Genomic DNA, 19,000 nt, shown 5'->3' with positions numbered 1-19,000 from the left:
AGAGGTGGCTAGGGTTGAGCATCGCTGCATTGTTTATTAAGGCTCTTAAGTTCCTTTGATTTAGTGGGCCACAGTTTGGGGATCTGTAGATACACCCAACGATAAGTAAGTCCTCTCCCTTTAATTTATTTTTACACCACTTGGACTCTTCAAAAGCATCCTCTCCCTGTACCCTCACCTGGCTGGCTCTAAGGGTTTGCCTAGCATAGATAACAACCTCTCTCTTGCAAGTTTCTTGAGAAAGGTCCATAAATGAATCATATCCAGCAATACTGAACTTGCATTCCTCTGGGTCAATTCTTCTGTTCTTGTACAGCAGTTCTACAACTCCTACAATGCTATCGGGTTGGTGTACCTTCAGTAGTGTTTCAAACTCCTCTCTCTTATCAAGGAAAGTGTCGCTATTAGTGTACATGACATTCAAGCAAGAATTTGTGCTCGGTAACGTCTCTGCTCGTAGTAGTAACTCCGGCCCCCCTTCCATTCTCAGAAGCTACAACATTTGCTAAGTATGCTGTATTTTGAAGGGTGAGGTTAGAAATGTCATTATTTACACTGTGCTTGCTCCTCCCGGCTGGTAGGCGGAGCTGGTGCCACCTTCCGGGTGGGGGGTAGAGCGGGTGGAGGGTGCGCTACTGCCCCCTGGCTCTGTGTCGGCACACTTGCTTCCACTACCCTCCCCCTGAATATAACCCATTTACACCCGTCCCCGTTCCTCCTTGACTCCTCCCTCTTCTGCTTCGAGCCCTGCAGGAGCTTCTTGTGCTGTTCCCTCTGCATTACCGTGCGATCTGGGTGAATGAATACATTCTGAGATGCCTCGCTCCTTGCTAAGTTTTTTGCCTGCCGAATAACCTCCCATTTCTCCTCACTCATTAGTGTAATCCTGAGGGGGCGAGGCTTATCTCCCTGCTTTTGTCCCAACCTCCTCACATCCCTTGGGGTTGATGGCATCTTCAGAACTTCTGTACAAATACTCTTAAACTGCATGCACTGCCTTGCCAAGATTTTTTAAACCCCACCCATAATAAATATATGTAAAACATATTACATTCCTTGCAAGGAATGTAATATGTTTTACTTTGGCCAGACAGGTAAAGATCTTGTAACTAGACTTAAACAACGTAAATATAGTGTTCGGATAGGCCAGGAATCCAATGCTCTGTTTGTTCATTTGAGGGATAACAAGCATTGCATTGACTGGGATAATGCCTCCTCAATATTATCTTGTAATTCAATTGACAGTAGGAACATTATAGAATCTAGCCTCATTAAACATACCAAAGCAGTCAACATGAATTTGAGTAATGGCATGTACAAACTGGACAATTTTGTAATTAAGAAGATTTGGAACCAGGTGAGAAGGTTGGGTCACCTTACCCTCTGACCTGACTACCGACCGTTGCTGTGCTTTTTAAAGATTAGTAGGGTCATTACCTAATACCTGACCATTGTGGACCTGATCTCACCTTTCTCTCTATATATACACACACCTTGTTTTGTACTTCTCCTTAGTCTGTACTCATCCCTGAAGATGTGAATTACACGAAAGCGCTAGGGAACTTCGTGTTTTGTTTTTCCTTGTGGTTATCAGCATATACCTGGATCACTCGCACCTACAGTGATTTATATATATATATATATATATATATATATATATATATATATATATATATATATATATATATATATATATATATATATATATATATATATATATATATATATATATATATATATATATATATATATATATATATATATATATATATATATATATATATATATATATATATATACACATATATATATATATATATATATATATATATATATATATACTGTATACAGTGACTGTTTAACGAACACCTCGGTTAACGTAATTTGATTAACGAACTGCCTTCCATAGGATCTTCAATTCAGTTAAGGAAAAAAATTGGTTACTTGAAGTTCTTAATCAACCTCAACATGTTTTTTGCTTGCACTGACCAGGCAACCAGCTTCAGTATTAGTCGCCAATACATTAATCGGTTCTAGGGCTTAAATTCCTTACTATTTTAGTAAATATCAAGAAGTTTATACTATTCAATAATTTTAAAGTTAATATTCAATTTTTTAGTCATTTTAACAATTATTGAACATAATCAAAGTAAAGTGACTAGTTTAATGTGCGGCATCCAGCCTCTTAACACAGCAAACAGGAGTTAGTCTCTCTCAGTTTTCACTGGAGGTAACATCTTGCTTGAGACTCTCTTCAACTAAACCCTTTTTCTGTGTTTCCAAGCAAATTATTGGTCATTTGAAATATATTTTTACATATTAACAATATATAATGCAGTGCAGTGTTGATTTAAAAATAATCTTGAATTACACCAAAGAGCTAAAATTTTATTGGTGAAATAGGCGCCATGGGGTGACTTCTCTTCCACCCCAATGCCTTCTCTTCTTCCTTCTCCTCCACCCCATTCTAAATCCCATCATCATCCAGGAGCCTTCTACATACACACCTCAAAGTAAGTGAACTTTTCTACCATTTTTGTTGAATTTAGGAAATTTCGGTGAGCGGAACCAATTACCCAAACCCATTGAAACAATGGTTTAGGTTAACGAACTTTTAGGTTAACGAGCGACCTTCTGGAACCGATTGAGTTAGATTAGCAGATCCTGTGTGTGTATATATATATATATATATATATATATATATATATATATATATATATATATATATATATATATATATATATATATATATATATATATATATATATATATATATATATATATATATATATATATATATATATATATATATATATATATATATATATATATATATATATATATATATATATATATATATATATATATATATAAAAAATATATATATTATATATATATATATATATATATATATATATATATATATATATATAAAAAAAAATAAAAAAAAATATATATATACAATCGGCCTACATACGTGTTCAACTCACAAGGCACTGAACACGGCACCGCCTTTACCTCAAGAACCTCACACACACACACGCATAGCTCTCTCACTAGTCGGTCTCGCTGTAACCACACTTGTGTTGACATCAGTATTGTAGTTGCAAAATATTACATTTCCGTGAATGTATTATATCACACAGTATGAATAGAATATCACTAATATAAGAGTATTTTAACCGAAAACAACTAAAAACGAGTAACATCTTTGAACATCGGAAGGTTAGTAAAGTCTCTTGTTTTGCCATGTATTTTATCCTAATTTACATTGAAATACATCACGCTTCAGCAAAAAGTACTAGTTTATTTTGAGAATATGGAAATAATATTTGTTGAAATGATACACGATACAGTGGAAAGTGACGAAGTAATGACTGGCTTTTTGCTCAAGATAAATATTGCATCGCTGAATATTTTCAGTTAAAAACTGTTGTATTACAATAATATTCTATCCTAATTCACTTGTGATGCAACAGTTTTTTTTAACTGAAAACCATTCAAAAGCGACATGTAACATCTTTGAACGAAAGAAATAAAGTCATTATTTTCGGCTACTTATTTGTCACCACATTCCACTTGTAATAATTTACGCTATTTCAAAGAAAAAAATATTTCATTTCTGTGAATGTAGTATATCAAGCACAGTATGAATATAATATCATTGTAATATAAATGTATTTTTTAACCTAGGAAAACTATTAAAAAAACGAGTAACATCTCTTGAACATTGGAAGGTTAGGTGAAGTCTTTTGTTTTCGTCATGTATTTTATCCTATTTTATATTGAAATACATCACGTTTCAGCAAAATTACTATTTATTTCCAAGAATATATTCATTCAGGCGCAGTTTAGGTAAAATATACGTGTGATGTAACATTTTTTTAATTGAAAACGATTCGAAAAACACGTACCCTCTAGCAGTGTTCAAGGAGAGGACTGGGAGAAGCTGTTTGGTGCTGCAGACGATGGCAAGGAAAATGATTTGGATGGATTTTAATGAAAATATTCAGAAATATGGTATCGTAGTATTTATTCAAGTCAATTAGGATAGAATATTATTGTAATACAACAGTAGTGACGATGTGGAGGAGGCGGAGGGATAGAGCGGGGAGGAGTGGAGATGCCAGCCAGTACATTACGGGTGTATTAATTGTTTTTATAGCTATTTTTGCATTTTAATGTTAAATACTGTACATTACGTTTCAACAAAACTACCATTTATTTCTGAGAACATGGAAATGTAATATTTTTGCTGAAATGATGTACGTATTACAGTGGAAAGTGACGAAAGCAATGACTTTCGCTTTCTTTCGTTCAAAAGATGTTACCGTAATCGCTTTTCGAATGGTTTTCAGTTGTGGATTATAAGGCTAATGATAGGATAGAATATTATTGTAATACAGTACGAGTACAACAGTTTTTTAACTGAAAACCATTCGAAAAGCGATTACGGTAAAATATTTTGAACAACGAAAGAAAGCGAAAGTCTTTCGTCATGATTTTATCCCACTTCCCACTATAATATGTACGTCATTCCAGCAAAAATATTACATTTCCATATTTATTTCCGAGAATATATTCATTCAGTCACAGTTAAGGTAAAATATACTTGTGATGTAATATTTTAATGAAAATCCAGTATCGTAGTTTTCTCTTGTTTCAAATTTAATTAACAAAGATTGATGTTTCAAATGTAATGAACAAAAATTTATGTCCAGTATCTATAAATTAACTTTAATAAATGAATACTTTGTTTTACATCGTCCTGTGCTACCATACCATGGATTTGGCTACTTTGGGCTTGCTATGATGACGCAAGAGATCTGCCCTGGCAACTGTACCGACACTCACAGCTGGTGGTGTGTTGGTGCATCGTTTCCATTGTTTACTGGTAATTACTGGTAAATATTTTTCAGCCTAACGAAACTATTACCCATTTAGAGGTCGACCCCCAATTTTTGCCAAATAATTTGGTCTTAAAAACTCGAACTACACACAGGTATATACGGTAAATAAGGACATGGGGGGCCAGGGATTTTTTAGGGGGGGGCAGCAATAGTACACGGATTTTTAACATTCACGGGTATCTCTGTTACCTAACCCCCGCGAATGTTAAGGGCCGACTGTACAGTCGGCCCTTAACATACGCAGGTTTAACATACGCGGATTGCTGCCGGAGGAATATACAGCTAGACCCCGACTTACGACGGTCGGAACTTACGACCGCTGCAGTTGTGACCATTTTTTTTTTTTTTCCCCCCAAAATGACACACACATTTTCTATACCAAAACGTTTCCAGTTAATGTAGTCTCCATGTATAATTAGAAAATTATGGGGGCCCCATGCGCATTCAGCTGACTATATTAAAGGTAAGTGCTCAGTCACGCTGTATCCATTCCTCATTATTTATTACTTTTACTGTACTGTATTTCATTGTAGATTTTGTATTAATTTTTTTTTTTTATCTATGTCGGACTTACGACCATTCGGACTTACGACCTGGATTTGGGTCCCTAACCCCGTCGTAAGTCGGGGTCTAGCTGTACCGGTAATCTTAATTTTAATCCAGCTTCCCAAACGTAAGTTTCAGTATAAAATAATTAGTGGTAGGACCTTGTGAGTGGTTTACGATGTTTCCATCACCACTCTTGACACGCTAAACCGCAATATTTAAGAGGTAAGAATTTTATATCTGGTGCTTAAGACAACCCCCTAACTTTGGGCTTATTTTTTTATGGTTCAAATTCCGTCTTATAGGCCGAGATATACGGTACTGGATACCTAAGTTCTGCAAATTATTCGACTGCACAATATGGACTTGTGTGAGTTGTCGGAGAAACAACGGGAGGCCTACCCACCAATGCCAAGCCGACCTGCCAGAAAATGGAAGCATGCCCAATTCATCGCGGGCCAATTTTGGAAGAGGTAGGTAAAGAATTATCTCCCGACACTACGTCAGTGACAAAGATTCTTCAAAACTCGCCGTAATCTCCATGCTGGGGATATCGTGAGCATATCTGGACAACCCTTCCCCAGGAGTCAGTGGATGCTAGAGAGAGTACTGGAGGCACTACCGAGCACAGATGGCCTGGTGTGAAGTGTTAAAGTGAAGACAAAGGACTCGGTGTTAATACGCCCAGCGACGAGACTCTGCTTGTTGGAAGGGATCGGAGAGTGAATCTAATGGTAGGCCGTAATTTCGTGCGAAGCCCGACAGAGGGAGTGTTATCACCACACATAATTGTGCACGCCGGCCACATGTTAAGTGAAGAAACTGTTTACAACTCAGAATAGCTTACTAAGCGAGATGGAGCTGGTAGCAGTTGTGTGACTGTCTGAGGGACAGTCTATTGCCCTCTACTGTAAAGGCAACATCTTGATTCTCGTCTGCCAACATTTTTCCTGCAGGACATTATATTAGTTCTCGTTGGTCTAACCCTAGACCTTAAAACGTGATTGTGATTGTGAACTGTTGAATCCTCTGAGAACTCTAAATCAGTCTAATAAGTGTACAGTTGGTCCTCATATTACGCGGTTAATGTAACCCGGAGGGTACCGCGGAAAGTGAGAAACGCGTAAAGTGAATAACATAACATATGGGATTAATTGAAATGGAGTCCGGGCCGATCCCCAAACTCCACTTTTTGACGACACACAACTATGTTGTAGTAAAAATATTATCTTAACTTTATGATGGCATGCACACACAATTAATAATTAAGAGAAATATCAATAATATTAGGTTTTTTAACACTTACATTAGTAGAAAAGATGGCTGGGCACACGGGGATGGGCGGTTGGTTCCGAGGCAGAGGGCAGATTATTGGCCCTCACCTGTATCACTTGTATCAATTGTATCACTATCCACCACAGAGGCTTGCAGGGCCTCTTTGTCAAACCCCCCAAAGTTCATATAAGTCCATATCCTCACTATAATTATCACTATCACTGACTTGGGCCGGCTGTAGTGGGTGGCGGGTGAAGAACTCGGTAATGTTTTGATGACTGGGCGACCTTGTGCGCACCATTTTCGCGCCTCTTACACAACATGGCGGATGGCGGGAGGTTTGGATCCAAAAATGGCGCGGCTTGCCAGCCGCTCTCCGCGTAATGGGGTTCACGACCGCGGAATGTGAAAATGTTAGGTTCTGGCAAGGCACCGCGTTAACGGTGAAACGCGGAATGCGGGACCGCGTAATATGAGGACCAACTGTACTATATATTGATCGTATTATTCAAACTGTGTCCTGATGTACCGGCAGTTGTTATATGTGAATTGTACGTATTCAACAGGTTTTGACCGAATTATACTCATCGCATCAACGACAAGGGTCTTATTGTCCTGCACAAACCAAAATCGCTTGTTAACGCTCATAGGAGCGTTATTGGTTTGTTGCTGGAGAAATAAACCCTCAACGTTGACGCGTACCATATAATTCGGACAAAACCTGTTAAAGAACATTTCTCATATAACAAATGCTGTTATCTCAGGACACATAGTATGAATAATACAATAATATACAGTACATAGCCTGTTAACATCTTAAATATAACTCACATGTTATAACTATTGATACAGGAGACAATTGGTATAATATGATCAAATTACAGTACACAAATATACTTATTAAAGTTATTTAGAGTTTCTTAGCAGATTCTAATACTTCACGATCACTCACGTTTTAGGGTCTAGTGGTCTGAACCAACGTGTTGTCTGTCCTGTAGAAATCAGTAGACTACCCTTGAGGGCAATCTCAGCCCGGAGGCGAGGGCCATATGTTTTCGTATTGAAACACCTCAGCAGATTGGTCAGCAAATTCGTTGTCAACACTATATCTCTTATCTCACCCCCTCTCTCTCTCTCTCGCCTAGTTTATCTTATTATGGTTATCCCTCTCTTTCTCTCTCTCTTCTAGCTTATATCTCTGTGGCGGTAACATCGCTCCTATGAGCGATTACAATGTATTTAAGTTTAGATGTGTTTCTATTTAAAATTTTTGAGGCCCAAAAATGTAACACGAGCACATATACCTGTATGTATAAAATTAGATGGTTTTAACCATGTACAATGAGTCATTCATGATGTAACATGATAATAAGTGAACAAGACACTCAAATTTTACTTACCAGAAATGATGTTGAGAGCTGATTTAGGTAAGATGGTGCAGTTGGAGTTACTGGGAGGAAGATGGAGGATCACTGCCTCTCCCTATAGTTCATCATCTTCTTTTACTGCTGGCTGTGGTCCTGAGGCAAAGAACCTGTTTAATGTGGTCTGTCGTTGACGGCGCAATTTTTCAGTGTACAGCAAACGGAACTTTAAACTCATAATTAATTTTATTTCTAGACTGTATAATTTTGTGTTGAGGTTAATTTTGTTCTGCTTACCCAATTGTGTATTGCTTTTGATTAATATATATTGATTAAATCAACTTAATCATATATTCATTTTGTTTGCATTTTTTTTTTTTTTTTTAGTTTTATGATTTCCGACCATGTCATTGATTCTGTACTTCTGATGTTTGTTCCAGAAATCAGTTTGTAACCAAGACTTTCCCCAACCATTTCTCAGTTGCCACAGGTATGTATGAAGAGGCACATGGTGTGGTTGGCAACAATGTGTATGAGCCTCAGTTGAAGCAAACATTTGAAGTGAGCGATGCAGAATTATTTACTCAGAATCCTCATGTCTCTCCAATTTGGGTAATAATAATACTGTTCTTTACTGTTTATATATGTTAAACCAAAGGATAAGATCAGTATTTACATGACGAAAATTAATATGATGTCACCATGTTGTGTGTCATGTGTACTGAAGTCTGTTTTGTCAGTCAGTTTTTAATAAAATGGATGTTAAACACTTCACTTATTTTTTCCATAACAAAAAGATTTAGAAAGGGTATACCAAGGCCTTGGTATACTTATTGATAAGACATAACAAGTACTACTTGTACACTGAACATGACGGCATACTGTATATGATCCTCTTGTGATGAACTGATACACCCACATGATGGCTTTTGTGTAACTTAATTGATGCCCACACAATATCTTATGTAATTGATGCCTATATGACGGTCTATGTATACTTATCACTAATTGACATCCTAGTGCCAGTCTCTCTCCTTCCACCCCTTCCCTCTCCTTTGACCCCCCTCTCCTTCCACCTCTCCTCCTCCTCTTTCACCCTCTCCCACTCCTTTCACCCCTTCCCCTCTCCTCTCACCCTTCCCCTCTCCTCTCACCTCCTCCCCCTCTCCTTCCCCCTCCTCTCCCTCTCCTTCCCCCTCCTCTCCCTCTCCTTCCCCCTCCTCTCCCTTCCCCTCCCCCCTCTCTTCCTCCTCCCCTTCTCCTCTCCTTCCACCTTCTCTCCCTCTCCTTCCACTCTCCTCTCCCCCTCTCCTTCTCCCTCTCCTCCCTCTCTCCTCCCTCCCACCCCTCTCTCCTCCTTCCATTCTTCCCTCTCTCCCCCCTTCCCCTCTCCTTACCCCTCCCTCTCCTCTCACCTCCTCCTTTCACCTCCTGCCCCTCTCCTTCCACCCAGTCCCCCTATCCTTCCCCCCCTCTCCTCCTCCCCCCCTCCCTCCCATCCCCTTCCACCCTCCGCCTTCCATCCCCATCCCTTCCCCATATCCCCATCGCCTTCCACCTCATCCCCATCACCTTCCACCTCATCCCCATCACCTTCCACCTCATCCCCACCTTCCACCCCTCGCTCTCCTTCCACCTCTTCCCCTCACCTTCCACCCCTCGCTTCTCCTCTTCCACCTCTTCCCCCTCACCTTCTACCCCTCCCTATCCCCTTCCACACCTTGGTCTCCTTCCACCTTTTCCCCTCTCTTCCACCCTTGCTCTCTCCTTCCAATCTTCCCTATCCCCCTTACCTTCCACCTCCCTTTCCTCTTCCACCCCTCTCTCGCCTTCCACTTTCCCCCTCTCCTTCCACCCCTGACTCTCCTTCCACCTCTTCCCTCTCCTTCCACCCCCGCTCTCTCTTTCCACCTCTTCCCCCTCTCCTTTCACCCCTCACTCTCTCCTTCCACCTCTTCCCCCTCACCTTCACCCCTTTCTCACCTTCCCACCCTTGCACCTTCTCTCCTTCCACCTCTCTCTCCCTTCCTTCCACCTCTTCCCCTCACCCACCCCTTGCTCTCTCTTCCACCTCTTCCCTCACCTTCCACCCCTCCTCCCCACCTCCCCCTATCCCTTCCACCCCTCGCCTTCCTTCCACTGCCAGCCAACCAACCTGGTGCCTTTCACCCCACCCCTGATGCCTTCCTCCCACCCCTGATGCCTTTCACTTCACTCTCCACCCCTGGTACCCTCTATGCCCCACCCTTGGTGCCCCCCACTCCTGGTGCCTCCACCCACCCACTGGTGCTCTCCACCCACCCACTGGTGCCCTCCACCCACCCTGGTACCTCTACCCTCCCCTGGTGCCTTCCATCCACCCTGGTGCCTTCCACCAACCCCCTGGTGCCTTCCACCAACCCCTGAAGTTCTTCACCCACCTGGTGTTCTTCCACCCCACCCCTCTTCCACCCACCTCTGATGCCCTCCACCCACCCTTGGTGCCCTCACCCACCCAGGTGCCTCTACCCATCCTGGTGCCCTCCACCCACCCCTGGTACCCTCTACCCTCCCTGGGCCTTCCATCCCCCTGGTGCCTTCCACCAACCCCTGGAGTTCTTCACCCACCCTGGTGTTTCTTCACCCACCCCTGGTGTTCTTCACCCACCCCTGGTGCCTTCCACCCACCTCTGATGCCCTCCACCCATCCTTGGTGCCCTCTACCCACCCTAGGTGCCCTCTACCCATCCCTGGTGCCCTCCACCCACCCCTGGTACCCTCCACCCATCCCTGGTACCCTCCACCCACCCGCTGGTGCCCTCCACCCACCCGCTGGTGCCCTCTACCCACCCGCTGGTGCCCTCCACCCCTCCTCCCTGGTTCCTACAGTGAGAGAATGAAGTATCTTCCCATCTTTGGCTGAAGCGTTGAAGCGTAATGAAACCTGACTACCCAACACAGTGAATGGTGTCAATAGTGATCCCTTTCCAAGGTCCCTTCGGCCTGCCAACTATATATGGGCTTCACACATGTGTGTGTTGAATGGCTCAACTGTTCTGTGATATAGTACAGTACTCGTCAAAAGCCCGGGAAGATACTTAATTCTCTCACTGTACATGGATTTGCAATTGTTTTTTAATTTCTATTCTGCCATCACCTCATGGTATGTGCAGGTATTGGCATGTGTAAGTGAATAGATTAATGTACACTATGTTACTTCAAACAGAAAACACTAGAAATATAAGTCATTGTTTCACTCGTTTCATTCCAGTTTTAGATAAAAATTTTGGGTAAAGGTTTGCAGCAGGGTTCAGAAAATCAATTTATTAGCTGGTATTTAAGAGTGACATATTTTGAAGGGCAAGTGGCCTTCTCTTGTGTACTCATTTACTTATTTATAGGCAAGTGCATGTTTAGTTATGTGTTTGGGAAAATGTGAGTGAAATTAATATAAAAGTTGGTTTGTGTTATCCTATAGTACCGTAGTATAGTTGGCTATACTCTATTAGGCACGAATGAATTCATTTCTTTTTCTCGATGGATAATTGATTTTGTTGACTTTGTTGTTCCTCTGCCTTTCATCCACTTAGATTCACTTTCTCTACTCATGCCGTAATGACTAAATTAATATGTTTGTGAATACAGTGATGTATAATAGTTATAAATTTTCTCTTTAATCCCAAAACAAGTCAGGATAAAGTCAATGCTTAATAGTAATTTTCCATTTCAGATTTATACATCCATAACTCAATCAGATACTTTTGAAGTTAGACTGTTTCTGGGTTTACAGGTTTGTTAAGAGTCTATTGCTTCAGAACAGCTGATAATAAAAATTTAGGTTAAATCTGCTGGGAAGAGTCATAAACATTATTTTGTAATACAGTACTGTACTGTATAGGTATGGGACCGTTCATCCAGCATCCCAGTACAGTGGTCCCTCGGTTAACGAGCACAATCCGTTCCAGCAGGTTGCTCGTTAACCGAAACCATTGTTTCAATGGGTTTTTGGGTAATTGGTTCCAGCTCACCGAAAATTGCCTAAATTCAACGAAAAAGGTAGAAAAGTACACTTACTTTGAGGTGTGTATGTAGAAGGCTCCTGGATGATGATGATGTTAATGGGAATTAGAATGGGGGTGGAGGAGAAGGAAGAAGAGAAGGCATTGGGGTGGAAGAGAAGTCACCCCATGGCACCATTTCACCCATAAAATTTTAGTTCTCTTGATGTATTTCAAGATTATTTTCTTTAAATCAACACTGCACTGCATTATATATTGTCAATATGTAAAATATATTTCAAAATTACCAATAATTTGCTTGGAAACAGAAAAAAGCGTTTACCGTAGTTGAAGAGAGTCTCAAGCAAGATGTTACCTCCACTGAAAACAGAGAGAGACTAACGCCTGTCTGGTGTGTTAACAGGCTGGATGGCACGCCAGAAACTAGTTTCTTTACCTTCAATTATGTTCAATAATTGTTAAAATGACTAAAAAAGTTAATATTAAACTTTTAAAATTATTGAATAGTATAAACTTCTTGATATTTACTAAAATAGTAAGGAATTTAAGCCCTAAAACCGATTACTGTATTGACGGACTAATACTACAGCTGGTGGACCGCCAAATGCAACCGAAAACATGTTGAAGTCAGCTCGTAAAATACTCGTTAATCGAGGGATTGCTCGTTAACCGAAGTTAAGAATCTTATGGAAGGTAAATCGTAAACCGAAATCTCGTTAACCGAGGCGCTCGTTAACCGAGGGACCACTGTATTTAATTGTTAGTTTATTTTATTTCCCCCCCTCTTCCCAGCTCGCTGGGTCCCTTCCTACCCCCCACCCCCACCTTCCCTCCCTACCAGAGAAATCTTTGGGAGAAAACAGTATATTTACATTTTTAGTAATAAATAATACATCAGACTAAAGTTAGGATAATATAATTGACATTTCTGGATTCCTTGCAGGTCAGGGAATATTTTGAATGTAAACTTCATATATTTTGCACAAAAGATAAAATATTTGCTTTGTGTAAGCCAAATTATTACATTAGATCTAAAATTTGTATGTCGAATGCAAATTCATGATGTTTATATTCAAAATGATCATCATATTGTAAGAATTCTAGCAATGTAAATTATATTCTGGCCGGGTAATTTGTATGAATTTTATGAGGTAAATACAAAAATTATACTTCACCCGCTTATATGAGTAGATGCACTGCGTAAAATGAAATTCCGGTTCTGGCAAGGTACTGCGTAAATGTAGAATCGCGTAAAGCGAGGTATTACTATATGCCGGATAAATAGTCCCATACCAGTACTGTATTGTACTTTATGTACAGTAAGATGAGTGTGAAGATAAAAACATAATCTGTTGTCTCTTATTTGCAGACATTAAATGAGGAGCATGGAGGACATAGTGGGTGCATCATGTGGCCAGGCTGCGATTTTGCATACCGTGGAAAAAATGTGACATTCTGGTCTCCATATCATGAACGAGCTGCATTAAAAGAAAGCATAGATACAAGCATCCAGTGGTTTACAAATGAACAGACTCCTGCCAACCTTATCTTTCTTTACCATGAAGAACCTGATCATTTGGGTCATATTTATGGGCCTAATTCATCTCAAGTTTTAAAAGAATTGAAAAAAGTAAGTACAGTTTAAGTATTATACAGTACAGTTTTGTATATTACATTTTTGCCATTTAATTCAGACCACAATAATCAGAATATTTAAGAAAAATTCTTCATAAGAATGAACCATCATATTAAATAAATTTCTAGCATCAGGAATTAATTGTAAATTACAGTAGTACCCCGATTTACGCGGTCAATTGAACCCACAGGGTACCGCGGAAAGTGAAAACCGCGTAAAGTGAACAACAGAACATATGGGATTAATTCCAATAGAGACTGGCCCGACCCCAAAACTCCACTTTTTCCCTCCACTTTTTCCCACACAATACCTATACACAATACCTATGTTGTAGTAAAAATAACATCTAAATTTTATGATGGTATGCTCACGCAATTAATATTTAAGAGAAATACAGTCGCCAGGTTTATGTCCATTCAAATAATGGACTCAAATCCCCCCCCCCCCTCTTCCCAGCTCACTAGCTCTTACCTCTCTGAGAAACGATTGGGTGAAAGCACTAGATTTTAACGTTTAGTAATAAATAATACCTCAGACTAAAGTTAGAATAATATAATTGACATTTCTGGATTCCTTGCAGGTCAGGGAATATTTTGAATGAAAACTTCATATATTTTGCACAAAAGATAAGATACTTGCTTTGTGTAAGCCAAATTATTACATTAGATCTAAAATTTGTATGTCTAATGCAAAATCCATGATGTTTATATTCAAAATGATCATCATATTGTAAGAATCCCAGCAATGTAAATTATATTCTGGTCGAGTAATTTGTATGAATTTTATGAGCTAAAACAAATATCTTCAGTTAATAAAAAAAAAATATTCTTCATGACACTATCTGTCAATCAAAGTACCCCACCTTGCCTCCCCCTCTCCTCACACTCCGCCAGCTGGGTCTGTGGGTCCCAACCCACCCCCCCCCCACCCCCCCCCCCCACCCCCTCACCTTCCCTCCCTACCAGAGAAATGTTGGTGAAAAAACTAGATCTTAACTTTTAGTAATAAATAATACCTCAGACTAAAGTTAGGATAATATAATTGACATTTCTGGATTCCTTGCAGGTCAGGGAATATTTTGAATGTAAACTTCATATATTTTGCTCAAAAGATAAAATATTTACCTTGTGTGAACCAAATTATTACACAAGATCTAAAATTTGCGTGTCTAATGCAAAATCCATGATGTTTATATTCAAAATGATCATCATATTGTAAGAATTCCAGCAATGTAAATTATATTCTGGCCGGGTAATTTGTATGAATTTTATGAGCTAAATAAAAAAAAAATTATACTTCACCGCGTATATGAGTAGATGCACCGCGGAAAGTGAAAGTCCGGTTCTGGCAAGGTACTGCGTAAATGAGAAATCGCGGAAAGTGAAACCGTGTAAAGCGGGGTAATACTGTATAGTAATATGTGCAGACTAATGGAAAATGCAATGAATGCATATACAGCTAAAAGGTAAAGTATGGTCCTTCTTATGCCCTGTTATTCATGTATCTAGTATTGGCAGTTTTGTATTCACAAGTGGCATCTGGAACTGTATAAGTAGATAAGTAGGTATTTTACTTTAAAACTGAGCATTGCTTCACCTGAAATTTGTTTGAAATTTCTCAAAAGTTCTTGAAGCCTCACACACATTCGGCAACATCCTAAGCCATGCTCAGTCTTTTGTTGCACACTTATAATAAAAACACTTATAAGCCATTCCTCAACTGACCACCCACTTCACATCACTTAGGAACCACTTTTATCTATTCTCATTTTTATTATTATGATGTCCGATAAAAAGTATAGGAATGATAAAAGAATTGTATAGATTGTGGTGATTTATTGAGTATATGTGTATGTCCTCACTCTCTCTTCTGTATGTCAACTGTTGTTCCTTCACCATGCTCATATTGTTTAAAAATGTGTAATTTCACCTATAAAAATTGCACTCATTTGCTGTTTCTTGATTCAAAGTGTCCTTGGCATAGTGCTGGTAGGTCTCTTGCGCCCATTATGCACAATTTGGGTTGATGTCTAAAATAATTACCGTACATGCATATATAAACAACTCGCTATAAGCATCTCTATGCATTTAGAAGGTTCTAGTTGAGCTCATGCGATTATAATTTTTCTTTATACACGGGATCCCCAGGTTATGAATGGGTTCAGTTCCTGAAGCCATTCTTAAGTTAGAAATGTACGTAGTCGGAACACATACCCTATGTGCACTATATCATAGCCCAAGTCCTTTTATACATCTCGAATCACTTAATTTAAGAGAAAAGAAATTGAATGACAAAATACAGGAAATAAGAATAAAATTTAAAGTTTAACACTTACTGTACAGGTGTACATTGAAACCTGGGACTGCCTTGCATGTAGAGATGGGCATTTGTAGGAGTGACAGAGGCATTATTGGGATGGTTGAACTGAAACTTTCTTCTTTTTATCATAAATCTCTCTGTAGCATTGTAGATATTCAGTAATACCTCTATGAATCTTGGTGAATCTGGCTGTGTTGGTATCTTGCTGTTTAAATTTAAACAATCCTTCATCAATAAGCCTGAAACATCTGCCATTTCTCTTGTAATGAATCCCTTTGGTTCTGGAGTTTCAGCTTGTATTAGCCCTTGTCTCATGGCAATAACAATCATATAAATTTGGGTTAATACATTTAGTTTATACAATACAATCACCCTTCTGTAATCTTCCATAAGCTGTGAGGTGCCTTGTGCTGTTCACGTGAGGGGAAATTCCTAGGCTGACCTTGAGATTGTAGGGTTAACCAGGCATCTTCTCAGAGACACCTCCCATCACAGGCACCAGTCCTCATGACCTCAGTTCACACTTGACTTTCACGAGAATTGGACGGGTGACTTAACTCAGCCCAGCTGAGCCCTGTCCTCAAGTAACACTCGCAGCCTACAGTGTTAATTACGGTGCTTATACTAATTGCCTGTGACATTTTCAGTTTGTCAATAAATGGAGAAAAGACCATTTTGGGTTTGTAACTTAACCCCTTAACTTATTTATATACAGTGGTCCCTCGGTTAACGAACACAATCCGTTCCAGCAGGTTGTTCGTTAACCGAAAAATTCGTTAACCGAAACCATTGTTTCATTGGGTTTTTGGGTAATTGGTTCCAGCTCACCGAAAATTGCCTAAATTAAAAAAAAATGGTAGAAAAGTACGCTTACTTTGAGGTGTGTATGTAGAAGGCTCCTGGATGATGATGATGATGATGATGGGAATTAGAATGGGGGTGGAGGAGAAGGAAGAAGAGAAGGCATTGGGGTGGAAGAGAAGTCACCCCATGGCACCATTTCACCCATAAAATTTTAGTTCTCTTGGTGTATTTCAAGATTATTTTCTTTAAATCAACACTGCACTCCATTATATATTGTCAATATGTAAAATATATTTCAAAATGACCAATAATTTGCTTGGAAACACAGAAAAAAAGCGTTTAGTTGAAGAGTCTCAAGCAAGATGTTACCTCCAGTGAAAACAGAGAGAGACTAACGCCTGTTTGCTGTGTTAAGAGGCTGGATGCCGCGCATTAAACTAGTCACTTTACCTTCAATTATGTTCAATAATTGTTAAAATTACAAAAAAATTGAATATTAAACTTTTAAAATTATTGAATACGTAGTATAAACTTCTTGATATATACTAAAATAGTAAGGAATTTAAACCCTAGAGCCAATTTATGTATTGGCGGACTAATACTACAGCTGGTTGACCGGCCAGTGCAAGCGAAAACATGTTGAGGTCGGCTCGTAAGAAATTCGTTAACCGAATTTAAGAATCTTATGGGAGGCAGTTCGTTAACCGAAATTTCGTTAACTGAGGCGCTCGTTAACCGAGGGACCACTGTATATGCCAAGTTAAAAGGGAGCTCTACCCACAGCTTATATAAGCTTACTCTACATCCTCTGATAAAATTTGCTTCTCCAGTTTAATCAGGTCCTCATTGCTTAATTCTTCGGCATGAGACTCAAACAACTGTGTGATGATATCCTGTGCCCGTGTCACTTCCCCAACATCATTTTCAGAGCCCCTGAAATTTTGGTTTTTTCCAAACACCATTTGCCCTAACCTTGAACCGGTTAAACCAGCCCCTACTTGCAACAAAATCCTCCCCATCACTTTCACCATCACATTTAGCCTTCAAGTCAGCGTGCAAGCTTCTCGCTTTTTCCTGAATCAAGGTTAGACTTAGAAGCAAATCCTGTTGATTATAATCTTCCACCCATATCACTAACCATCTTTCCATTTCAATTAACAATCCACTAATTTTGTTTAGTTATCACAGTTGAGTGCATTGGTGTAGATCCTTTTACAAATTAAAGAATTTTCTCTTGTCTTTCATATTTGTTCCAACCATTGAACTACTGAAACCCAACGCCTTACCGATCACTGAGGGTGTTTTGCCTTTTTCAGAACTTTTAATTACATCAAATTTCACTTCCACTGTAATTTTTTTCCTTTTCTTGGATGCACTGCTATCACTTGCATCAGGTTTGCATTTGGGAGCCATGATGAGGGCCAAAAAAGAGAGTTAATAAGAAGAAAAAAACAGTTTGCACTTGATCATGCATGTTTAGGCGATGAGGGTAAAAAGTACTGATGCTTCCGCTGCCTGAAGGCGGGTGTCTGGGTGCGACGCATCACTCCCCACACACCGCTCTGCCTCCTCTCTACGCTGGGCAGACTAGTTCTCATGCTTAACTGCTACGAACCATTGTTACTTATTTCGGATTTTTTAAGTAATTGACCTCATGGGACCTCGTTCGTATCGGTGGGCGTTTGTGAGTCGGGGACCCCATGTACAGTATATTTAAAAGTTTGAAAAAGATATAGATATATTTTACAGAACCTTCAGTATTTCACTATGAAACACAACCATGATACAGGTATCCCCCATTTAATGATTGGGATGTGTTCCTGGAAGACCGATTGTTAAGCAAAATGACTGCTAAACAAGGGATAAGAAGAACTAATAGCCTAAATGAGGGATAATGAGGAATGATATCTGTGAAGATGGCATGTAATTGTGTAGCCCAGTTGCCAACTCAACACTCAGAGTGGATGAGGCTGAGGTGTGAGCTATGTTATAGTTTATCTCATAATTTTGGTAAATACAGTACAGTATTCATAATTTTCTTCGTTTCTTTTTCTGTTACGTGCACACTCAATTGTTCATACAGAATGTACAAAATAAAAATAAAATGATATCATCATAAGGTCAGTAGCATAAAGGTAATAAACATTT

The 19,000-nt window shown here is 39.4% G+C and overlaps 1 protein-coding gene across 9 annotated transcripts in view; it reads left to right on the top strand.

The window, feature by feature from the left end:
* Nucleotides 1–19,000, top strand: part of LOC121868777 (bis(5'-adenosyl)-triphosphatase ENPP4-like) — an 88,705-nt gene that overhangs the window by 13,915 nt on the left and 55,790 nt on the right. For 7 of the 9 annotated variants that reach the window (XR_006089447.1, XM_042369676.1, XM_042369672.1 and 4 more), the window contains exons 2-3: nt 8,536–8,707; nt 13,463–13,723. Coding sequence is in view for 8 of the 9 variants with exons in the window: in XM_042369676.1 (XP_042225610.1) it covers nt 8,536–8,707; nt 13,463–13,723 (433 nt within the window). In the remaining variant the exon portion in view is untranslated. The remainder of the gene's footprint in view (nt 1–8,535; nt 8,708–13,462; nt 13,724–19,000) is intronic. The other 2 variants (XM_042369677.1, XM_042369678.1) reach the window with 1 other exon arrangement.

The sequence above is a fragment of the Homarus americanus genome, unplaced genomic scaffold, assembly GCF_018991925.1.
Source record: "Homarus americanus isolate GMGI-L3 unplaced genomic scaffold, GMGI_Hamer_2.0 scaffold30535, whole genome shotgun sequence".
NCBI lineage: Eukaryota > Metazoa > Arthropoda > Malacostraca > Decapoda > Nephropidae > Homarus > Homarus americanus.
Note: the sequence above shows the minus strand (reverse complement) of the source record. Positions and strands in the feature narration are given on the sequence as shown.